General features: G+C 45.7%; 4 protein-coding genes across 5 annotated transcripts; 2 read left to right on the top strand and 2 right to left on the bottom strand.

The window, feature by feature from the left end:
• The first annotated feature begins 76 nt into the window (after nucleotides 1-76).
• LOC308124338 (uncharacterized protein) lies at nucleotides 77-2,643 on the top strand. Its single transcript, XM_080487257.1, has 3 exons — nucleotides 77-524; nucleotides 1,522-1,753; nucleotides 1,850-2,643. Exons 1-3 carry the CDS (start codon nucleotides 171-173, stop codon nucleotides 2,587-2,589), a joined length of 1,326 nt encoding a protein of 441 aa, XP_080343383.1. The 5' UTR covers nucleotides 77-170; the 3' UTR covers nucleotides 2,590-2,643.
• A 110-nt stretch (nucleotides 2,644-2,753) lies between these two features.
• Nucleotides 2,754-4,940, bottom strand: LOC308124921 (uncharacterized protein). Its single transcript, XM_080488315.1, has 2 exons — nucleotides 4,714-4,940; nucleotides 2,754-4,477 (listed from the first exon to the last, which is right to left on the bottom strand). Exons 1-2 carry the CDS (start codon nucleotides 4,805-4,807, stop codon nucleotides 3,873-3,875), a joined length of 699 nt encoding a protein of 232 aa, XP_080344441.1. The 5' UTR covers nucleotides 4,808-4,940; the 3' UTR covers nucleotides 2,754-3,872.
• Nucleotides 4,941-5,494: 554 nt separating this feature from the next.
• Nucleotides 5,495-12,589, top strand: armc5 (armadillo repeat containing 5). Its single transcript, XM_080486953.1, has 7 exons — nucleotides 5,495-5,980; nucleotides 7,117-7,147; nucleotides 7,281-7,391; nucleotides 7,959-8,850; nucleotides 8,954-9,711; nucleotides 10,545-10,677; nucleotides 11,217-12,589. Exons 1-7 carry the CDS (start codon nucleotides 5,606-5,608, stop codon nucleotides 12,586-12,588), a joined length of 3,672 nt encoding a protein of 1,223 aa, XP_080343079.1. The 5' UTR covers nucleotides 5,495-5,605; the 3' UTR covers nucleotide 12,589.
• Nucleotides 12,590-15,448: 2,859 nt separating this feature from the next.
• On the bottom strand, nucleotides 15,449-17,408 carry cox6a2 (cytochrome c oxidase subunit 6A2). 2 transcript variants are annotated; one of them, XM_080486955.1, is made up of 4 exons: nucleotides 17,290-17,408; nucleotides 16,839-16,911; nucleotides 16,520-16,662; nucleotides 15,449-15,927 (listed from the first exon to the last, which is right to left on the bottom strand). In XM_080486955.1, exons 2-4 carry the CDS (start codon nucleotides 16,909-16,911, stop codon nucleotides 15,838-15,840), a joined length of 306 nt encoding a protein of 101 aa, XP_080343081.1. In that variant the 5' UTR covers nucleotides 17,290-17,408; the 3' UTR covers nucleotides 15,449-15,837. The 2 variants fall into 2 exon arrangements, with proteins under 2 accessions (XP_080343081.1, XP_080343080.1); XM_080486954.1 differs by having other exon boundaries at nucleotides 16,839-16,978; nucleotides 17,290-17,400.
• Between the last annotated feature and the right edge of the window lie 6,904 nt (nucleotides 17,409-24,312).

A 24,312-nucleotide genomic window follows, 5' to 3' on the forward strand; every position in this document is an offset into this window, starting at 1 on the left:
CGTCATAAAAGTTTCAAAAATCCACGTTTTAGTGGTTCCTTGAACGTCTCGTTGAGCCGGTCAAAATTCCGACGACACTTGAACGCAGCGCACGCGAGTTAGCATCGTGCTATCGGTCCCGGCTGCTCCGTCGCGAGCTTCTCGGTGGAAACATGGCGTGAAATGAACCCATGGAGGTCAGAGAGCACGTCGTATCCGCGGCCAGAGCCGTGCTGGACATGGTGGAGCGGGAGTGGCAGCCTCTGTCCGCCGGGGAGCTGGAGCTCCGGCTGGACCAGGCGGTGGAGGAGATCCTGGAGTCCGAGCTGAGAACTCAGCTGGAGGCGCAGCCTCCTCTACCTCCTGCTCCTCTTCCTCCTGCTCCTGCTCCTCTTCCTCCCATCACTTTCTACCTGCAGCTGCCCCAAAGTCAAGCCCATACGGAGGCTCCAGTTTTGCAAACTGTCCCTGCAACACGTGCCCCGGAGCCGGAGGCTGCGGAGTCCCAGCAGGAGCCGGAGAGCGTGCACGGAGCCGCGGTCAAGGTAGATTCCTGCAGCCCCCTCAGATGAAACATCAGAAAAGTCAAATGCAAATGTCATGCATTGCACTTAAACTTGCATACATCGTGTATTTAAGTGATTCAAAGCCTCTTGTTTACATTCACTTTACATGGAACTTCCAAGATTTGTTCCACAAGTGTACCAATATTCAGGGATTACATTACTGTAACTTTAAGTACGTGCACTTCCATGTCTCCCTACACACCATGTAATCTACTATACTGCTCTTATAATCATGAGCACTGCCACATATGAGTTATGATCTTGGGCTGCACAATATTGCATGTGCACCATAAACATAAACCCACCGAAGTGCAATATTTTAAGTTTCCTCTCACTCATTCTGCTCTGCAAATATTAAACCAGAGCATTTTAAATATGAATGAATTAATAGTTTATTTCAGTTACAGTGCATAAATCAAATCTTGTGCATTCAATTTATAGTGCTGAAAAGGTCACACACTAATTTCTTTTTCTGTAAACGAAATGGGTACAGGCTGAAGTCAAAGTTTATTTTGGTAATTCATAAAGTTACCCTGAACATCAGTGATCCAAGGGGAAAAAACTGTCAAAACAGAATATAAAAGCAGAAAAAAATAAAAGCTTACTCTAAGATATTCTTAATCATTTCTGATTTCAGTCATTTTTTCATTGTAACCAGTAAGTATTTTACATTTCAGTATTTTTTTTATAGCAAACCTAAGGACAATTCAAACTGAGTGTTCTCTGGAATTACTTGTACTTTATTGAATGCAGTGGATTCAATTTCATCCCAGTAATTGTAAAAGTGCAGGTCCCCGAAAAATAATCCCCGATTACAGTCATCGAGCTGGAATTATTTTCACAGTTGGGATTGAAAGAGTTTGTAGGCATTTCTCTGGAGAAGTGATGAATTTAGTTCTTGCGATTGTTGCAAGATGCGTTTGAAAGCGCGCAGACTGGATTCGCAGTGACGTCCCGTTCGCCCTCCTTTCCGCAGTACATCTCCGATCTGCTCCAGAGCTCCAAGTCCGGAGCTCGGCTGGCCGGGCGGGCTCGCCTGTCCCTGCCCCACACCGTCCTGCTGTCCCTCACGCTGCTGTCCGAGCGCCTCAGCTACCGCTGCGTGTCCCGCCGCTTCCAGCTGGAGAAGGGCAACATCCACAGGATCTTCTTCTCTTTCTGCGAGCGCGTCAACGCGCTGCGGGAGAAGATCATCCGCTGGCCCGCAGGTGAGCGTGACGTCCTGCGGTGGCGTCAGAAACAGAGAATTCCTTATTTCCTTCTGTGAAAAGAGCTTTAAAACGTCCCTCCTCCCCGCCATGCAGGAGAAGAGGCGGCTGATGCGCTTGTCCCGTTTTCCAGCCTGCTGGAAAAAGAGGTGGCGCAGCAGCAGGAGGCGCAGCAGCAGGAGGCGCAGGGCGTCCCTCGGGTGCTGGGCGTGCTGGGTCACACCCGGGTCCCGATCCGCCTGCCGATAGGCAAGCACGACGTGGAGAGCGCGCTGCCGGAGGTGAGGAGGATGCGGAGGGAGGCTCATCCCGACTCCTGGCTGAACGTGGAGCTGGTGTGCGACCGGAGAGGCCGCTTCCTGCACTGCCGGGTCAGCCGCGGCTCGGACGCGGAGCGGGGCGGCTCCCTCGCCCACAGACTCGGGCGAAACCCCGAGCTGATGCCGCCCGGCTCCGTCCTGGTCGCCGGAGCCGGATACCCGCTCACCGCTCGCGTCTTAACGCCGTACGGGAGCGCTGCCGGGCCCAGGGAGGAGCTCTTCAACAAGACGCTGGAGGGACATTTTCACACCCTGGATCAGGCGGTGGCCGACCTCAGGGCCAGATTTCGACGCCTCAGGTATCTGGACATTGGAAACTACGAGCGAGCCAGGGCGGTGGCGCTGACGGCGTGCGTGCTGCACAATGTGTTTTTAGACATCGGACAAGTGGCGCACGGAGCGGCGGAGAGAGAGGAAACGGCGCCACGGGAGGGCGACGTGGACGAGGAGGGCGTGCGAACACGTGACGCCATCGCCGAGCTCCTGTTTACAAAGTTTAACTCTGGACGTCTGTGATTTTATGTCTTTTGGAGGATTAAAGTTGTATTTTCATAAAATGTTTACTGTTTTAAGTCTGTCTATATGTCACCCTTACCTTCTTACTTTTGCTTCTGCGGTTTAAATTAGACTTCATAGTCACATTCACACCAATGAGAAGCACAAAGAAAGGACAGTTTAATGCAAAGTTCCTGTATTGCAAAGCAACAGCCACAAAGATGGCTCAAATTTGGATTTGTTATGAATTTATTTGGTTTCCAGTCACGAAGTAAATTAACTAACTCAGGCTAATAATAAACATACAATATAGAGGTATTATACATGAATGTGGCATTTTAAAAATATAGATTAAGTGCACCAGACATCAGGGAAGAAAGCAACAGATTACTGTAATTGATATTTTTAGATTCTTGCTTTTTCTTTAATACGTGAGTAAAATGTAGATTGTGGAATTTTACTTACCGAATACATCCAAAGTAACTTGACTCGGTATCAACTTGATATCTGCAGGTTTATTTCCTTCTTCATGCTAAAATATTACAATAAAATGACTTTACAAGGAAGAGGTTTAAATTTTCAGGAATAGAAAAGTACATTAAAAAAATATCCCCAATTTAAGTCTTTAGATTTCCTTGAACCCCGCATCCCTGGACCTTGAACTGGATAAACTAAAATGAATAAAACTCACCTTGTCACAACAGTATTTCTTTTTCAACAGGATTGATTCCAACTGTGTCAATGGAAAGCATTTACATTAAGTGCAGTTTTTCTGACAAACTGACAAGAATTAGTATATTTTAGTATTTCTAAAAAACCATCATGAACTTCCAGTAAACAATGTAGTGTTGCAGTTCCTACTTTGACCACTAGATGCCCTTGTTGATTCCAGTCCACAGGCAGCAGCAATATATTCATCTCAGTAATAATAAAGAACATTGTAAGTATTTTATGGCATCAGTTGATTTGATTTTGCTTGTTTAGGATTACCTGTAGTTGCAAAGATCTTTAAAAAAAAGAATCCCTATGTTGGACACTGCAGTGGTTCAGATATGCTCTGTGTGTGATATTTTTGATTTGTTGTGCTCTTAAACTTCTGCAAACCATTACTGACCTTTAGATTTAGTAAAAAAATAAATTATTTTTGGATCTATGTCCACATAAATTCCAAAAACAGTAACAGCACGACCCATCTTGATATGAAGACTATAAAAACACCAGTTTTCCTCTTTCTGCATTATCAGAAACGTTTTTGGTTTGGACAAACAGCACAGATCAAAGTTCAGCAGCGAGTCTGATGCGGCCTAACAGTCGTCCTTTTGTGTCTGAGCGCTGTTGTTCTGAGCCAGGCTGGAGATGGCCTGGGCCAGGTTGTTGATGGCCTCGATCTTCCTCTCCTCCAGAGCTCTCTGCTGGGCCCACATGTTCATCTTCCTCTCCTGCAGCTCCATGTACAGCTGCAGGACGTCCTGAGGGGGCCGGGCGGGGCAGGGCGACGCCGTCGCTGGAGGCGTGGGCAGGATCGGGGTGAACCTCTTGCTGGCTATGGCCTTGCCCACTCTAGTGCCGCTCAGCTTGGCCCTGCGCTGGGCTTCGATCTCCTCCCTGGTCTTGCCCAGGACCTCGTGCATGGCCTTGAAGAACTCCCAGTGGACGCCGACGGCCCCCAGCCTCTTGGCCCGCTCTGCGTTCTTTCTGTAGGTGGCCAGCATGTTCCTCCACTTGAGGTCACACTCGTAGGCCTTCACCGTGACGTCCGTGACCTCCGACTCCCTCAGCTTCGCATTCACCTTTTCTGCCACCATCTCCCAAAGCTTCTTTTTCTTGCACACGGGCTGGTCGAACGCCTGATCCATTTCTAGCCGGGTGTTGACCAGGTGCCACGTGGCCTGCAGTGTCCAAATAAATTCTAGGGATGAAAACAAAGGGGCATCATGTTGATGAATCAATGACCTTGATTTAGACTTTCTACACCAAGTTTGATCATTTATAATAAGCGCCAGGTGTCTGGTTGATTTGAAGCTGTAAACACCCAGATGATCTATAATTCTGATGAATGTGACTGACATTGATTGGCTCTGATGTGTCACAGGGACTCATCAGGCCCTCATGCGCTGAATCCTGCTTCAGACTGTTTGGACCAACCTGCTTTGGTTTTATCCGTGTCAAGGCTGCACACCACCGTCTCCTTTGCCTCCACCTCACTGTTTTGAATCACAATTGCATCAATCACCTCCATGCCGGTTGAGTCACAAACATAGCAGATAAACTTGTTTTTTGTTTTAAAATAACGTTGGTGTGTCTATCGCGGAATTTAACAACCTCTCAGAGGCACCGATGCGTTCTCTCGCGTCCAGAAAAGCGATGACTATAACAACGGAAGTCGTCAGTTTGGGAATTGTAGTCCTTATTCGTCGACACTACTTGGTTTTTCAGTTACACGCGCTGTCAATTGGACTACAATCCCTAAAGTCTTCACTCCCACCAACGTGTATCGTTGTTCATCACTGTGACGGGAAATGTGGTTTATAACGAGATGAAAGCGATGAACGTCTAATGAATTTAAACTACAAATCCCAGAATCCTCTCAATCGACCCTCCCCCGGACTCCCTGCTTCTTCCCTTTAACCGCCCCCGTTTTGTTGTTTGGCTAAAGATGGCGTTAGCGGCTAACAGACGCGATTCCATTTTGTTTCACCAAAGTTATTCGGCCAGTGGTAACAAAACATGGATGAAGTAGAGATTTAAATCGTCCCTTGACGAGCAAAGATATGTTTCATTGAGCAGAAACACGTTATTTAGTTAGAGCGGCTTTAGTTGGGCCTTGTGAACGATGTAGGCCTGTTTTCGGAGCGCGGACCGGAGCTCGAAGAACTCCATCTCCCGTCGGTCACCGCGGCGTCAGGCGGTCAGATGGTACGGTCTTCTTCATAATGCTGGTACCTGTAGTTTTCCGACTCCACTTTAGTAATATCTTGGGGAAAACTTTAAAGAGACTTGGATTCGCTTTGGGAAAGTTTTAATCCATCAGACTATCATGGCCGCACCACCTGTGCAGGTTAGTTGTAAACACTCCAGGGTCCCCTCCGGAGAGGGGTCCCCCGAGTCCTCCCTGAGCTGGTGCCTGGCTCACATCCACAAACCTGCCCCCTCCGGGACCGATCACCCCGGGCATGAGACCCGAGGCAGAGACATGGACAAGAGGTCCCGGGTGTCCCAGTGGAAGGCCCTGGTCGCCGTCAGGACGCAGCACACCAAGGGGGACAAAGCTGGCATCGCCAGGTTCAGGAGCCGGGGCGGCCTGCGGCCCCTGCTGGAGCTGCTCAAACAGCCCCAGTGCCCCAGGAAGACCCTGGACCTGGCTCTCAGCATCCTGGGGAACTGCTGCACGGAGCTGGAGACACGAGTAGAGGTGGGCTTCATCACAGTTACCATGAAAACATATATAAAAAAGAAAGAGTTGGTTTGTGCAGTCTAACTGTTTGCATCATTGCTTTTTGCACATTGTCCCACCACATTTTGGACTTTTGGCTTTTTCAATAATAATGTATTGGTTAACGGCGTCCGCTTATAAACCTTTTAATCTATTTTGGCACATGTATGCTTACACTTCAAAACTCTAATCACAGTGCATTCATGAGAATGTCTTTCTACACTTGGAGAAGAGCCATGTAGGAACAGGAATAAGATGCAAACCCTAAACAAATGACCCAGCCTCCAATGAAAACTTGCTGTGGGTGACTGTCTGACCGTGGTGCCATGTGCCAGAGCAGAGCTGCCTAATTGTGGGAGGAGTCAAAGGGAGGGCCTACCTTGATTGTGATTGGCTAAACCCCGATAACGCTATATAGGGTTTGTGATTGGCTTGCAACACACTTTTTAAAAATTTAAACAAGCCAGGGAGAGAGAGGACAGACTTTCTTCACTTCTGGGGCGTCCTTCCAGGTATGGGGACAATTAATACAATTGGAAAACGATTAGAAAGTCAATTTAGCCTAATATGACCTGTTTAAGTTTTTAATAATGTAATTGTTTGACGCCAGTGGCGATTCCTGAGTGTGCTGGGGCCCACTGACAAGCATTAAACATGTTTATAAATAATTTGAAACGAACAAAAAGGGTAGGGAGCTGAAAGTTTGACAGCCCTTGGGGGCCCCCTAGTGGCCTGGGGCTTCAAGCAGCTGCCTGCCTTATCAAGCTCTGCCTCCATTTGCTGTTTTGCGATATGAACAAAAATGCCAACATTCTGCAGTGTCCAATTAAAACAACTTCAATCACATGTGGTTTAGTTTAGCAAGATTTCTGGACCCCAGAAGGCAAAAATAGTATTGTTAGTGTCTTTAAACATGAAAAATGTTCTTAGGACACTGTAACACCTGAGTGGGTAGATTGGGGTTCCGATGATAGATCATGGGATTTAAAGACTAGATGCTCTACAACCCGAGTCACACCATCCTGGACCAACGTGTCCTCTGCTCCCGTCCACATGATGAATACAACCCGAGAACTCACCACAGCTACTAACATCTTCAATCTCTTCCTCTTCAGGTTCGAAAGCTTGATGGGATCAACGTTGTAGGTGAGTAGTTCTTCCAATTCTTACCAGGAAATTTGGAGTAAAGTAACTTTAACATGTTTGTTCCTACAATTGTGAGTGTATTTATACCGTCACAAATACTTGTGGATTTAAAAGCCATTCTTCTCGGTCTCAGTGGACGTCCTGAAGAGAAGCGTCACCCTGGAGACGGTTCAGAACCGGGCCGCCCGGGCTTTGGGGAACTTGGCCATGGATCCAGAGAGTTCTGTACTCATCCACTCTGCTGGTGAGTCTCATGTCGTCATAAAATAAGAATTATTGGTCACCACTGACATCCCTGACTTAAGACACATTTATTTAATGTCGTCACCATGAAAGACAAAAAGTGACTAGAACAGGACTCGGCAACCTTTATGACCAAAGGAGATGTTTTTTGCATTTTCCCTCCAGATTCAATTTGTCTCAAGCCGCAAAACATGTCAATTATTAAAATGCCTTTACATACTAAAGCCCCAACTTGGATATATTCCCTAAAAAGGTTTGCAGTTTTTAGCAAATTGTTTTGTTACTTTTTCCTACTTCAACCATTTATCTATTTATAGACGCTGTGTATATCATAATTGTTGGAACAGTTTTGGCTATATCAGCAATTTCAACCCTTTTTAAATGTTTTAAGTGATTTTAGCCATTTTAGATGTTTTTCCTGTTTTTATTTTTCAGTATTTTCAAGTACTATTTTACTCGTTTTCGGAAACTCCAGCTGTTTTTAAAACTGGTGTTTGCAGACAAAGCCAAAGTGAAATCAAAATGATGAAACGCCGATGTTTACTATTAACCCTTCATTTTCCTTCAGGCGGCGTTCCCCTCCTCCTCCTCCTCTGTATGTCTCTGTCCTCGGCCCCGTCCTCCCCCACTGCTGCACCGCCCAGAGACAACTGCCCTAAACTGGAGTGTGCTCAGTCGGCTGCCCGGGCGCTCCTCTACCTGGCAGACACACAATCCAATCGCCTCTCGCTGCTCACCCAGGGGGCCATAACTGCCCTCGCCCCCCTCATTGCACCAGAATACCCTCAGGCGTTGAGGCGGGCCGCCCTGCGGACCCTCCACGAGCTGACCCGGGGCTGCGGCGTCGAGTGTGCCAGAGAGGTGTCGCGCTCAGGAGTTCTGTCGCAGCTCGGCGTCATGGCAACGGCGGAGTCGGGCAAACCTTTCGAGGAGCTGGCGCTGAAAACCCTGGCCAACATGTGCTCCCAGGGCAGCCTGCGCCCTCTGGTGGGATCGTTGGGCGTCATCCCGAAGTTCTCGGAGGAGGTGAAGAAGGACCCGCTGAAGTCGGGAGTCTTCCTCAAGGCGCTGTGCTTGTGCTGCAAGGAGGCAGTGAACCGGGCCAAAGTGAAGGAGAGCGGAGGGCTGGAGGCGCTGATTAGTTCTCTGTCTGCCCACCAGAGCAACACGCTCTCCCGGCTGCCCATCATGGCCTGCGTGGACTTCGTTTTCGATGAGTCCGCCATTGAGCAGCTGCAGGAGTTGGGGCTGGCGCCTCTTCTGGTTGCACGGCTGGTGGAGCTCACCAGAGGGGAGGAACAGTCGGCTGAGAAGATGGACGTCAGCCTCTCCTCCAGCATGTCCCCCGCTGAACTCCTGCCCTCCTCCTGCTTTGATTCCTTTGACTTTCCCACTCCAGAGGGCTGCAAGAAGGAGGAAGCCGGGAAGGAGCAGGGATCGTCCAGCTTTCAGAGTCTCAGGTGGGTAAAAATGCAACATTGGTTTATAGAGGTGGGATATCCCTGCTTTGAGTCCTCTTGCCTGGTCACGCCTCACTCCTCGTATCTCCATTGCTCTCTCCAGGTCCTGGTTGGTGTCCGAAGGGTTGATATCCTCTGAGGGAGACCTGCTGGATTCGTCTGGTGTTGAGGGCGAATGGGGAGCTCTTCAGATGCCGCCGTCTTCATCCCCTCAAACCTCTTCTCCTCATCCTCATTCCAACGCCTCTCTTAAAAACGCATCTTCAGCCGCTCCTCCTGTGTCGTCTGCTCCTAAGAAGTCGTCCCACCCTTCTTCTCAGTCTTCCTCACCTCTGAGCAGAGATCCTCCCCCCTCCACCCCGCCATCCTGCCCCCCACAGCCGGGTTCCTACCCCCTCCCACCTCCCGTTAAAACACCCGTCTCCCCCACGAAGTTCTCGTCTCCACACAGACGGAGGCACCGAGTGAGCTCAACGGCTTGTTTGACCAAAGTCACACTGGACGCTCCTCCGTCGGCGCCGCGCCCCGCGGCGTACCACCCCTACCACCCAGAACCGTGGACGCCTGAGTCTCCCATCCTGCTGCTGCTGTCACGTTTCTCCCACGCCACCGACCCGAGCGCCGCTCTCATCACCTCGGGCGTGATGTCGGGCCTGCTGCTCTACCTCACCCAGCACCAGGACCCCAACAGCCGATGCGTCCGCATGCTCTGCCGGCTCAGCTGCAACCCCAACTGTCTGCAGGCGCTGGTCCGAACTGGCTCGGTCGGGTTGATCCAGCATCTCCTGTGCCAGAGAGACGGAGGCCTGCAGGGGGAAGACCGGCAGACGGACCGGGTGAAAGCTAAAGTCAAACAGCTCGGTAAGAAAGACAGCGAGAGGAAACGCCTCCCAGAAAGCCTGTCGTCATATTGTGATTGTTCTAAAATACATTTTAAAATATCAGGGGCTCAGTGGGATGTCTTTCCCCTGCATGTGTTTATTCCTTTTTAATGATTTGAGGAAAAATTATGATAAAAGTGAAGACTTTTAAATCAAAACATGCTTGTCTGGCAGGAGACAAAGCTTGGAAGAGACAGAAAAAAGTAGTTATTTGCTGTTTCCGACGACAAAAATATTACTTGTGCTGTTTGTATTGCATGTCTGCGTCACTCCTGGTGAAACCAGCAAAAGTTTTCCTACTAATCCTCTTGAACTGGATTCAGGTTTTATATTATTTTTTGTTAAGCTTTAAAATGATATCATGTGAGCATCATTTATACAAGAATACGAAAAAAATACAATTTCACTCTTTCGATAGTCTGCGGAAAATTGTGAAGGTTCTCATCACAATACCCGACAATTGTTCAAAAAATCTTTAATGTTTTGCAAGAGCTTGCAAACGTGCTTGACATCATTTCAAAGAACTGAAGCCTGTGCATGACACATTCTAATAGATGATATTTATCTGAAGAAATATGGTAGATAATCTGGATCAACTCCCTCATCTGTCGGCAAGAAAAACTGTGAAAAACGTCTGTTTATAATCATTTAACAGTTTTTTGACGATCCTAAGTAGTCTGATACAAACGACCTTTACAGTTTGTTGTATTATAAAAGTGGTTCATGTTTAACACCACCAGGGAAGAAAAAAGAGCTGCTGTCTCTTTAATAATCCGTGTTTGGATCAGACTTGACTGTGTGCTGTTCTTCCAGGCGTCGCTCTGCTGAATAACCTGCGTGTCCAGTGCGAGTCTGGATTCGGCTCCGGCGTCGTCGCACACGTGATGCTGTCGGGTTCGGAGAGCGACAAGATCAACTGTGCACTCTGTCTGCCTTTAATCACCAGGTCAGCCTTCACACACCATACAACATACATGCAAATACAAGAAGACAAACTTTTTTTTGCATTCACTTTAGTTGTAATACTTAAAAGTGGTGTTTTACACTGATCAGGTGCTGGAAGAATTCATATCTGCTGTTTAAAGTCTTTTCCTGAGTAATTTTCTTTTGTCTCAATTGTATCACAGCAGCGTGTTTACTGAATGTTAAACAAGCTGCCTCTGTGATCTCCTGAAAATGAGGTCGTTATACCTCATTAAAATGAAACGTAAGAACCATTCACATAGTTTGAACCCCTTTTAATTATCTCCTGTCGTCGCTTTGACGGCGACCTCTCACAACTGAAGACAGTTAGAAAATCCAGGAACGACCAGGAAGCAGAGAAAAAGCTTTGCTGCCTTGTACTCTATATTATAGGAGCCTCCAGTACTAACAGGCCGGATTTACAAGCATGTTACACATTTGTATTTGTATGATTAACCTCAATAAGACTTTCATATTTGACCAATGGAAATTAGTTTTATAAAGGTTTTTTTCCTCCACCAGCAACAAATCCCTGTTGAAGAAACTTCTTCTGGACAGTGGCGGGCTGCTCTTGGCTCTGCAGCCCCTTGGCTGTGATGATGATGATGCTGATGATGATGAAGGGCCCTCGGGTGACTCTAAAAGAGTGCTGTCTGACTTGTTCAACACACCACATTTAAATCTGACCTCCCAGCTGCCCTCGCTGTACTTCTCCCTGCTGGCTGGATGTCTCTGCGCTCTCACGGCGTCCGTCAAGACCGAGCTCGGCAAAAAACATTGGAGTCCGCTCAGGGTTCCGTCACAAGCGGGGAGAGTTTTACCTCCCCCCTCGAAAAAGGCTCGACTAGCCGACGCGTGTCCGTACAGCACGGCCGGCTTCGACCTGCTCTTTCTGCTGGACGACGGGAGCCGGATCCCGGCCAGCGGGGAAGCTGTAGCCGGGGTGGAGGGGGCAGAAGGAGCGGGATCGGAATACTTCAGGGCTCTGCTGAGAGGCGGCTTCGAAGAAGCTCAGGGTCGCACAGAAAAAGCAATCCGCATCAAAGACGTCAGCACGGGCATGCTGCTGCCGGTGCTGCACTACCTGCACGGTTGTCGACTCGCCGGGGAGGCGGAGAGCGGAGGACGCTGTCAGGTTTTAGACGCGCTGCTGCGCGATGGACTGAGTTTCTGCCAGACGCAGCACTCGGCAGAAGATCTGCGTTTCCAGAAGACTCTCCTGGGGGAGACGATGATGGGAGCTTGCAGGTTTTTAGTGGACGAGCTGCAGAGGGAGCTAGAGGACCTCTGCGTGTCGCTTCTCGTGTCCACCGCCGCGAAGGCAACGGAGGACCGCGCTGAGAAGACCTCGTGTAAAATGGACCAGGACTGCCCCGAGTCCGCCGAGGAGAACCTGGCGACCCGAACGTCCGAGCTCGAACTGACTGGGTCTGATAAGAAAGCTGAGGTTTCACACGGACAGACGAAGAAAATGAACGCTCCTCTTCAACCGACCGAGCGCAAGAAAGTGTCTCTGCTCGGATCGGGGCCAAAAATCAATAGTGCCGCTCCCGTTCCTGAATCGGTCTGTCCAGAGGAGCCGACGTCGATACCAAAGAGTGAGAGTAAAGGTTCAGCCCAGCTGGCGGACGCCGATTCTCCCCCTCAGAGCGGCGCTGGAGCGGCGGCCCTGTCCGCCCTGCTTCCGCAGGTCTACTGGTTCTCGCAGCGCTACAGCTTCCCGTCGCTGCGGCGGGCCTGCCTCGCTCTGCTGCTGAACCGCCAGGACTCTCCCCGGGCCTTCCCCTCCCCCGCCGCCGCCGCTGCCTGCCTCCGACGGCTCGCCAGGGAGGCCGACTGCACCGACACCCTCATCCAGGACGTGCTGGCTCTGGTGTCTGGCGCTCTGAGCTGAACAAAGCCAGACAACTGAGCCGACTGACTCCAGCCGTCCGCTTGAACTGAACGAGCTGCTATAGTAGCTACACCCCCCCTCACACCCCCCGTTTTGTTTTTTAAAAATGAAAACACAGTGAACATAACGGCACGGTTGCCTGACCTCCGCCACACAGAAGTGACAACTTTATTTTCATGTTTTGACTCTCATTTCTTTTGCGTGTTGATATCGTCGCCCGTTAAAGCATGACAAACTTGTTCCGGTTCGCTGATGCCAGATTAACTTCTAACAGCATCGGCATTTATTGTAATTTTCATTAGAATTTTTGTTTTTCTAATCTGGAAAACATAAATACATATATATATATATATATATATATATATATATGTGTGTCATGTAGCTGGAATAATCAGGGTTGATCTCGCAGCCAATTGTTTATTTTGTACATAGAGATAATAACAGATATTCAGAGTAAACATTCACCTGTCATGTACATTTATGACACTGAATATATTGTTGGAGCACCGCTGTGTTTTTCTTGTTTGGTTGTTTGTATGCTTATATTCTAATCTACACCCGATGCTCACTTCCAGATAAGGTGAGACGCATGATACATTCATTTCTCAAGCAACTCTTCCTAAAATTACAAACGACATGAAATTCCTTAAACACAATCTAAAATCACTTTTATGCTTTCCTTTGCTTAAAACCAGCTGACTTGTACTACAACTTTATTCTTTCTGTTTAGGGCACGGCTGTCAAACACATTTCAGTCCAGAGGCCACATACGGTGCAGTTTCATCTAGAGTTGGCCGGACCGTTAGAATCGAGCCATAATCTTTGAAGAGCTCATATTTGGCAAAAATACACTTTCTAAAGGTTTTCTTACAGTACTAATCATCCTCGTACTTGGAACGACACCCCAGAAGTGAAGACAGTCTGTCCTCTCTCTCCCTGGCTTGTTTCAGGTTTTAAAAAGTGTGTTGCTCCAACCAGCCAATCAGAAATCAAACCCGATATAGTGTCATCGGGGGTTTAGCCAATCCCAATCAAGGTAGGCCCTCCCTTTGACTCCTTCCACAATTAGGCAGCTCTGCTCTGGCACATGGCACCACGAGAGGAAGTACTTCCTCCTCTTCCCAAGATGGGAATGTGTGGGCGGAGCCAGTCCAGCTCACACAGACACAGCAGATTCTGAATGCAGCTCCTATGATCCAATATTCAAATGGAGGAAACTCTAAATAATATTATGACTCCTTTTGAAGTTTTTATTTGATGTGTTGCAGGATATATGTGATGAAAATGTCTAGATTATCATAAAACCTAACAATTACTGCAGAAAATGACTACAATCTCAACATAAAACCCATTTTAATGAAAAGTTCTGGTGCAAAATACAGTTAAATGTCCAAAATCCTCTGCTGTAACTGTTGCATGCTGGGTGTTTTTACAAACTCACCCTGACAGCGTCACTTTGAGGCCAGTTTGATAGCCGTGAGTTGGTTGGCTTTCATGGTAGAAACTGATCTCTCAGCTCAGGTCTCAGTGTCGTGACAAGAAATATGTTTTAGAAAAATTACATTTTCTTTGAAATATTTAAAAATGTTCGCTTGGCGGAGGTTGGAGACTCTTGCAGGCCGGTTTTGGCCCACGGGCCTGATGTTTATTATTTAATTAAATATATATTTCTACATAACTTCCCGGTTTAAATTTGCAAAGAAAAGTAAAATTTCATAATGCCGTAAAATCTCCAGAAATTACGTCGCCGGAGTCCAAAAATACAACAAATGGTCTAATTTATTTTGTATGTTGTTGAGCGGCCGTGTTCGCTGTTTGTAAAGACAGAAAACCACTGATCTGTTAAAGGAGACATATCATGCTTTTAAATCCTTCCTTTTTACATATAAATCATACAGTTGTGGTCTATACAACGCGAAACTGCAATGCTTGGGTCTGAATTCCTCATTATTAGAGCTCCACAGGCCCCTTTTCTACCCCTTTTCTGATGCGCTTCTGAGAGCAACTCGTTTTGGGGCGGTCTCTTCAAATGCAAATGAGACACTTCATACCCCGCCTCCTCTCCAGGTTGCAGAGGTGACACTCGGTTCAACGTCACCCTGTTCGGCCATCTTTGTAGTTTGATAGAACAGATACAATTATCTAGCGGCGCAGAAACTTTATATTCACACATTATTTACAAAATGTCAACAACGGAAGATTTGTCCATCCAGCCATACATGTTGGAGCCAGAGTCGGACCCGGCGGAGCGAGATGAAAATGACGATGATGCACCTTCAGAACAACGTCTTCATATGGATGTAACGCAATGGTGTGTTACTATATTTACACTAACTTCTCCATCCATGCCCACTACTACAATACTGCCTGTATTACAACGACTATTTAACACAGAAGTTACATTATAATCTAAAACGAGCACACAGCGCTAACATATGAAGACGGTGCAACTGCTAATGCTAACAAAACAATGACAGGGACGTCTTATCATCACACTTTTTAGCGTTATATACAGCTTACCGAAGTGCTCTGTTCGTCGTCTCCATAGATAGAAGGAACTGACCGCTCAATCAGACGAAGTCTTTCGGCAAATCCTTCTTTATACTGGCGGAGGTTGCTGAAGCAGTCGTCCTTAAAGTGATTCGCGCACACAAAAATGACCTTACCCACAGATGTGGGTACATTTCTGTGAAAAATAAAACTCAACCAGGCACTTCGAAAAGGTTCTGATGCTGGGAGACGGTGTAACGAAGCTTGTGGGTTACTACATCCAACAACCGAACATTTCGACTTATCCTCTCGTAACTTCGGTTGGACTACAAAATCGCAGCGAGAAACAAAAATGGCGGATTGCTCGAAACGTCGATGTCCTAATTTGGCAGTTCCGCTGAGAATACTGTGACGTCATTGTTCAAAAAACGTAATAGAGAATAGAAAAATCGAAACCGATCGCAAAATATGACCAAAACAGAATATAAAGATATCAACGGAGCACCTGAAGAGACTACTTTGAACTTTTCTGTACTTCTAAACACTCTAAATATACACCAAAATGCATTTAAGGGCTAAAAAAGTGGATTTAGCATGATATGTCCCCTTTAAGATCTGCTGAAGTTAAGAAAAAAGTGACATTGCACTGGTCGTGATACATCAGTAGGTTTTTATTCCAGTCCGGGTGCACTGTTTGGTCTCTAGGACAGTTTTAATTCTATTCTGAGGTTACAGCATGCAGACATGCGACTGGTCCTCTCAGTGGTGGGACTCCTCGTAGCCGTCAGGAAGAGCGTTGGTGTGCGGGTTGTGGAACAGACTGTGGTTTCCATCTCCCCAGGGGAATCTCTGCAAGGAGACACCGGGGGGGGGGGGGGGGGGTTGAATAACTGAAGGAATGGAAGTGAATGAATTGCTCCTCTTAGGCCACGTTTGTCCGTTTTCAAGTGAAAATGCAAAACGTTTGTCGCATATTGAGTGTCTGTCTACATGACGAGCGACTGAAAACTGAAAAAGTTCCTGTATGGAACTTTTTGAAAATGCTCTGTCTCAGTAGAAACAATCAGAACAACGTTTTCTCCAGAGTGTCATGACTCCCAGCCTATATTCTCCTGGGACTTGGTACTTTTAATTTGACAGTCACCGTATAACAATCCTTTAAGATGTCTGTGTTCTCCCATTGTTAATGTTTATAGGGTATTGTGCTCTGTGCGCACGTGTGTGTGGTTTCATTACTAAAACAACCAACAGCACCCACTAGTGGCCCAACATGAAAACCAGTGTTTCGACAGTGTTTCTGCCGTTTACGTGGAAACAGACATCGTTTTCAGAACGTTGCCTTATCGATGCAAAACTTTTCTGTGGCGAAAACGTCAAAAAAACAAACAAACGATGCGTTTTCACTTGAAACGTTGTCGCGTAGACGAGGCCCGAGACTCACCTTGGTGCGAATGCGCAGGTGAGGGTACGGCACAAACTCCGGCTGTTCATGTGAGTGCGCCTGCGCCTTCATGTACGCGTTGGCCATGCAGACGGCAACGCCGGGAACGGCCAGAATGGCGGTCAGGATCTTCCAGGTCCTTGCTATGGAGACACACACACACACACACACACACACACACACACACACACACACACGGGATGGTGCCAGTTTTCAGTTAATGTTCAACTGCCGAGTGTGACATTATTACTGGTGCAGAGACTTTGTGTTTGTGAGATTTCCACGCGATCCTGGTGGAACTATTGATGGAAACGCTCACCGCCGCCTTCGTGGCCTGAGTGGGACGACGCAGCAGCAAGCACCCGACGTGCCGCCAAAGCAGAGAGCGACATCTGCAGACGTGGAGAGCAGCAAAATGGTGCTTTCGATAGGAACCGGTAGCCGGATAGATACATACAACTGTAGAAACATGCCACGTTCACAAGTCTAAGCAGATTTCAAAAGCCTCATATTGAGACAAAAGGATGATTTATGCTGCAGCTGTCAAACAGCTCTCTATTAAAATATATATTTTTAAATATATATATATATATAAAAAGAAATAGCTGTCTGCTGAATTCACTATCTGCATTACAGGCAGGCCTGAAGCAGGGCCTACTAGTGCTGCAGTGCATTAATAGAGCTGAGAGTCCTGCTACAGGTAGAATCCAGTAAAAATCCCAGTGAATACTCACCGTACCTCCGGTGGGAAATGCTCAATATGCCCTTACCGTCGTCTTATTTTTCTGTGGATTTCTCCTTCCTGCTCGGTTGTCCTTCAGTCTGTCCTGATCTGAACTCGGTGTGTTTGACTCCTCCCCATTTCAATCTGTCTGCCAGCCAGGAAACTGGGTTTATATTTGGGCAAGTGCAAAGGCGGGCCGATACGAGTACAGGGGGAGGAGGAGGAGGAGGAGGAGGAGGAGGAGGTGTTGAGGAGCCTCGTCAGGCTGCAGTGTGAAGATCAAAACAGGAAATGTTTTCATCTTCAGGAGCTGCGTGTCGATGACGAAGGCTGAGCTTTGTGTTGCAACAGTGAAAGTCAGTGAGTCACTCAGAGATTCAACTGGAGGTCAAAGGTTTAAAATCACCTGATCTGTTTACATTTTAGTCGTTTTATGATCTTTGGATTTATAAAGTTTTGTCTGTTAAAATGAGCTGAATAATAAGTAAAAGATTTTGTTTATAGAAACTGACTGATATGAATCCTAGGAAAGGGAAGGAGGTTTGAATCCTGAAGTCTCTGGAAAGTTTCCATGTTCTCCCTGTGCGTGTTTCTGTTTAGTTTATTCTCATTTCCATCATCCACAAAACATGCATGTTGAATTGATTATGTTTCTTGTGCAGGTTTCTGCAACCTTCATGAACAAATAAGACATTTTTCTCACTTTTATAACAAATAGAATTTTTGTAGAGCCCCCCAAAAAAATTATAATTTAAAAAACATTCAACTTTTAATGATAAAGATGATATATATTGTGTTGCTCTTTGTACAGAAGCTGTATTTTATGTTGAATTTATGAAGTTTCATAGCTACAATTCAGCTCTTTTTAGCGGTGTGGACTATTTTAGCTGGATTTATTTATTTGAGCAAATTTTGTTTCTATAAGACATTTAAACTGTATTTCATTTGTGCATTTTCTTTTAGTTTTAAGTCATTTTCAGCTGTTTTTACTCATTACGATGTTTTTTTTTCCTTCATACTGTTTATAGTGTTATTTTTTATATTTTCTAAAAAATCTTGTTGTTTAAATATTTTTAGTCATTGTAGATCTTTCCCTCCCAGTCTATTTTTCATTTAGATTCCATCAGTTATCTTATCCAAAGGAGATTATTTGAAAACTCTCCGTTTATCACAGCGCACAGTGGATGATTTGCCAGACAAACACAGAAAAACGGTCAATTTCCAGTCACTAATTCACCTGACAAGCATGTCTTTGGACTGAAGGAAGCTGGAGATTAAAAAAAAAAAGATGCAACCTTCACGCAGATCCTCTCCAGCAACGAAGAAAGGTAAGTTGAAATCTGTTTTTCTTCTTTAAAAGAACATGTCTTCTACTGTTATAGAGAGAATACTGCTGGTCTTGGTGAACTGCACGCAGGCTGTCCACCAGAGGGGGGTAATACTGAGACAAATACCACTCTGTCCTCAGATACTCTTTCAGGACACCTGTCCTTTGTTTACTGGAGTTTGACAGGCTCATTTCTGCTGTAGTGTGAAAACTGAAGCTGCGTTACATGTTTAGGCTTCGGCTTTATTACCTCCAGAGACTGTGTATGTTCTATTTAAACAACTAAAATCGTCTTGAACTACTTTAAAATGCTTAAAAAGTTTCATTTTGTCACTATTTTCACACTAAAAGTGACCGTATATATTCACTCAAGGTTTGATCACTCTTACGATGTGATTTCCACTCGGTGGGGTGTTAATTTGTGACTTTCACACGGCCGCTGCATTCATGCCAAACCGTGATCCAGCCCGCCGTGCCGTCTGAACGTCTCACGCTCCCGTTACTGCGGGCGGAGGCGACGCCACCTCACTTTGAAGACTCAGCCGGTGTGCAGCTGAAGTAAAAAAAAAAAAAAAAAAAAAAAAGAAGACCTGCCTTTGCGACGTCGGGCCACCGCTTCAGAGCCAGAAACAAAGATATCACCACCAGTGTTATCTTTCGTCTGGAAGGTATGTACCGGCCATGACATCACCTTTTCCTTTAGAACATGCTTGTTTGGGTCATCGGATCATCGGGTCATCATGAATTTGGTGAATGTGCGTGTTGGAGATGTGAGTTTACCTTGTGATGGACGAGCAACCTGTCTGGAGAGTCACCTGCGCTCCACCCAGTCTTACCTGGGATTCAGTGTTTCATCAGCTGGTCAATGAAAGGAATAAAGGAATGGTTCATTATCGAGTAACATGCTTATGTGAGGTTGTTGCTCATAACTGTAGCTGAAGTCTCTCCTGTTCACAAGCCAACTGCTTTAACAGACAAAGCAAAGTCTTAACAGTTACTGTTTCACTAATCTCATATTTACCTCATTAATCCCTAACACCCAGATTATAGAGCATCTTCCTCCCAACATCCAGATTATAGAGCATCTTCTTCCTCTAACGTCCAGATTATAGAGCATCTTCTTCCTCTAACGTCCAGATTAAAGCCCATCTCCCCCTCCAACGTCCAGATTATTGAGCATCTTCTTCCTCTAACGTCCAGATTAAAGCCCATCTCCCCCTCTAACGTCCAGATTATAGAGCATCTTCTTCCTCTAACGTCCAGATTAAAGCCCATCTCCCCCTCTAACGTCCAGATTATAGAGCACCTTCCTCCTAACATCCAGATTATAGAGCACCTTCCTCCTAACATCCAGATTATAGAGCGTCTTCTTCCCAACATTCAGATTATAGAGCGTCTTCTTCCCAACATCCAGATTATAGAGCATCTTCCTCCCCGAACACCCAGGTTATAGAGCGTCTTCTTCCTAACATCCAGATTATAGAGCATCTTCCTCCTCGAACACCCAGATTATAGAGCGTCTTCTTCCTAACATCCATATTATAGAACATCTTCCTCCCACTAACTGATCACTGACGGCACACATAGAGTGTCACAACTACACAGGTTCGTCCTCATCAATATAACCGATGTTTAGAGAGACTTTCCCAGCGGTTAATCCAACATCGCAGCTCTTCATTATCAGGATGACGAACGACCACTCCAGAATAATTCACCAGGCTTCAGCCTGAATTAAAACCTCGCCTCCACCAGCAGGTGAGGAGTTTATATCCACACAGCAGCCGGAGGAAATCCTGCAGACTCAACACGGCAAGACAAATTATGTCTAAACAAGAAGGTGTGGAAACTATGACCTCCGACATCCTAAAGACGTTTATATTTAAAGTTTAATTTTCCAGCTTGTGATGAATCCAGCAGCTCTTTCACACAGCGTGTAGACCAACAGAATAAATGAGTCAAGTGATCCTCATAAACTGCTTCACAAATAGTAAAAAAGAAAACCTCCACAACATCTCCCAGCACCCGCTCACCTCAGTCTGCCTGGATCTCAGGCCAAGAGCAGGACAACTGGGGATTGTGTGTAATCCAGTAAGTGTGTGTGATGTTGGACCCAGGTGACAGCGGGCGTCTCTGCCAGGTCTAACAGCCCCGTCCCGTCTTTCCGATGTAAATCTGACGCTCCCCCAGTACCTTTTGAGTTCACTTCAGAGCAGCTCACATCTGAGCTCTCTATTGAGTTTGTGATGTCATGGCAACCAGTTTCTCTGGTCCCTGTTAGGCAGACTGTCCCGTGGAGCTTTGGGTGGGCAGAGGATCAAATCTAGTGAATCAACATACAGATGAACTGGACGTCAGGGTCAAAATTCTGGGTTTGTCCCAAGGCCTTTCTTTTTAAAAATTTTTTTGAGTTATTTGAAAGGTTAAAGTTGGGAAGTAAACAGCCAAAGATGGAGTTTAAATGAATGAAATGATTAAAAAATGCGACCTGTTGCTTTTCATAAAAATAGCATTTACCCCCGTTTCCATGGAGACAAAGCGTCTAAACGAAAAAAAATCCACCTGGAGACGTTCTTGCAAAGTTTCTTTTTCAGTGGCCTTGAGCACCGTTGTCGTATAAACCTACACCAATCTGTCTGACTTCCCCTACAAGTTACTCCACCTCTCCTTTATTACAACTAAATGCGAGAATAACGGTGAATGTATTTCACTTATTCAGCTTGAAGAGTCCTTACAGCAGGAGTAATTAGCATTACTAAATAATAATATAATAATGGCTTATAAATAATAATAATAATAATAATAAATGGTAATAATAAATAAATGGCTTTTATAGCAGCCCCAAATGACTTTAATCACCACTGTTAATCACATTCACACACGCACGGAGGCAGCTGCCATGCAAGGCACTCATCCACTGGGAGCGTTTGTCTTGCTCAAGGACACTTTGACAGGTGGCGATGGGAATCGAACCAGCAATGTTTCTATTGGGGAAACGACCGCTCTACCAACCGAGCAACAGCCACCCCGAGTAATGACATGTTTGCTGAGTGAGTAATTGTAGAGAATATACGTAGCTCGGGATAAAATGTCCATCATTGTTTGGGAGCGGTAACCATGATTACAATTAGGGGGCGATGGTGGCTCAGCGGTACAGTCGGTCGTCCAATAACCGGAGGGTTGGTGGTTTGAATCCCACTCTATCAAACAGTCATTGTCGTTGTGTCCTTGGGCAAGGCACTTTACCCACATTGCCTCGTATGAATGGTGCATGAACAGTGGTGGTCGGAAAATGGCAAAATGGCAGCCACGCCTCTGTCAGCAGCCCCCAGGACAACGTAGTTTACCATCACTGGTGGGACTGGTGTGAATGAATAATGGTCTCTGTGAAAAGCGCTATATAGATCCAAGCCATTGAATTATTATTATCATTACGCATTTATACCAGGGTTTTAAAAAAATGACGCATTAATGTGGATTAATCCATCATCATGATTAATTAGATTAAAATTTTTAATGCAATTAACCCAAAATGACTCAAAAATTCATTGTGCATAGTAGCAGAGTGACTTCATATGAAAAATGCCGCTAAAGCGCTTCCAGCTTAAAATATCACATTAACGCGAAGCAAACGTCAGTCTGGGATTCTGCTGACCGTTGCTCAGCTGCAGGCGACTTTGTAAATAAGAAGCAGTTCGCCAACAAGTTAGTGTTTCTTCTTCGCTGCTGAAAAAGAAGCAACGGGGACATTAATGTGGATCAGTGTGTTAAAGGAGTTTAATAGACACATTAAAGGCCTCTATATTCCTTTCTTTATTGAGTCTGTTTGCTCAAGCAGAATGAAACCCCGTTGATGTAGATTAATAATGAATGATATTAAATAGTGAGGAATATTCAAAATGTAAAATCCAATGTATGAGGTTATAATGTTCATATAATGTACATTTCTCCGGACAAAGGCGGCCGCTAAATGAAATTGTATAACTGTTACCTTCACGGTTTGACTTCTCAAATGGACTGAATGAGACTGTTGTTTAACTCTCACGCCTGCGGACAGTTTCTGAATTCACCACCAATCTTCTCCCAGCCGGACCGAGACGTGAGCTTCGCTCCTGTGGAAACTTCCACGCTCTGTCCGTCGAACCAGCCGGTCCCGTGCAGACGGAACGAGCGGAAAGAAGCAACCAGCGTCTATTATCACATGTCTGGAGGGGTTCTTTTTGTTCTTTTCTTTATTTCTCACATAACGAGAAAACTTTAGGACAAATGTTGCAGACATTTATTTCAGACAATTAGTAGAAATGTTGAAAAGAGGAGCTTCGGTTTTGAGCTTGGAAGTTGAACCAACGCTGGAGCTCAAACCTTTAATGATGCATCACAGTTTGTTGTAGTTTCAGAAGGACGGTACTGCAAAAAAAAACACAAAAAAACTCAGCAGATGGTCATAATGTTATGGTCAGTCGGTGTAAATAACAATGATGCAGTTACAGAATAATCTCGGAAAATCCACAATACTTTTTTGAGCGAGTAAATATATTGTTATTTCGGAGAACTTGGAATATGACTTTTTTTAAGGTTGTTTTTATTTTTTCAATCGCTCGGTTGTAGGTTCGATTCCACCTCGCACCCTGTCTGCACGCTGAAGTGTCCTTGAGCAAGACACTGAACCACAAAAACAGATTCCATCCTCACACGAGTCTTAAGTTTCACTGAAACCCGCGTTCAACATCAATATGACTCAACTTCTACCCGATGGCGCTTTAGATCTCTTGAGCAAATTCCATTTCGCTATTTTGAGTCGCACCTAATCTGTGGACTAAATTTAGTGTCTGCACAGTCTCGACTGTTTTGGCTGGGAGAAGGATTAACCGTAAGAAGATTTCAGTCACTCGGCGTCCCGACGTTCAGCAGAAACAACTGTTAGAAAGAAAAGAGAAAAAAAGAAAAAAGAAGTGCCATCATCTTTATGTTCCTCGCTTATTGTCTCTGCTTCGTAGAGCAGAACAGTAATATTGAGCCCCCTGGAGGAGACCCGGAGAACTTCACCAGCTGGAGGAAGGAGTGCATAGAACTTCCAGTAAACACCACTTCATCCATCCATCCATCCATCCATCCATCCATCCATCCATCCAAAGGGCTTTCCAGTATAATGAGAAAGAAAGGAATTAAAATAGAACATGTAAAAACATGCACTATATCAACAATACAGTAAAATCTAATAGAATCAAACCAAATAGAATTCAATGTCGCCACATTACTGAGGATTAAAATCTGAATAACTCAGTTTTGATCCTGGATTTAAAGAGGCCATAGTCTGTAATGGTGCGTATCAGATATCGGCTCGTGTTCCTGACGCGTTCTGCAGTTTGCAAAGTGATCGTATCAAAGTGTTTGGTTAAAAGTTTATTTGATGGAAATCTGCTCCTGTTCCAAAGGTGAAGCGACGGCGAGCAGTTTCACATCGAATCTGGAAGGTCTGACTGAAACCAATTCTTGTACGATTCTAATGACACGCTTTCATGTGAAAAATATTTTTTTAAATGTATTGCTGGTCTAACAAAGCTCCACTTTGGCTCAAATCATTGGTAAGACATATTATAGTCGAGACGTTGTTCTTGTTGTCCACCCACTGAGCATGTGCAGAGGAACTCCTTACTATGGCCGTGGGGCTCATGTACGGTAGCAGCGTTTCAGAAAAGTTGAGTTGTAAAAACCGCTCTAAAAGTTTTCCCTTTTGTCCTGGAA

The sequence above is a fragment of the Lipophrys pholis genome (genome assembly GCF_963383615.2).
Source record: "Lipophrys pholis genome assembly, chromosome: 19".
Taxonomy (NCBI): domain Eukaryota; kingdom Metazoa; phylum Chordata; class Actinopteri; order Blenniiformes; family Blenniidae; genus Lipophrys; species Lipophrys pholis.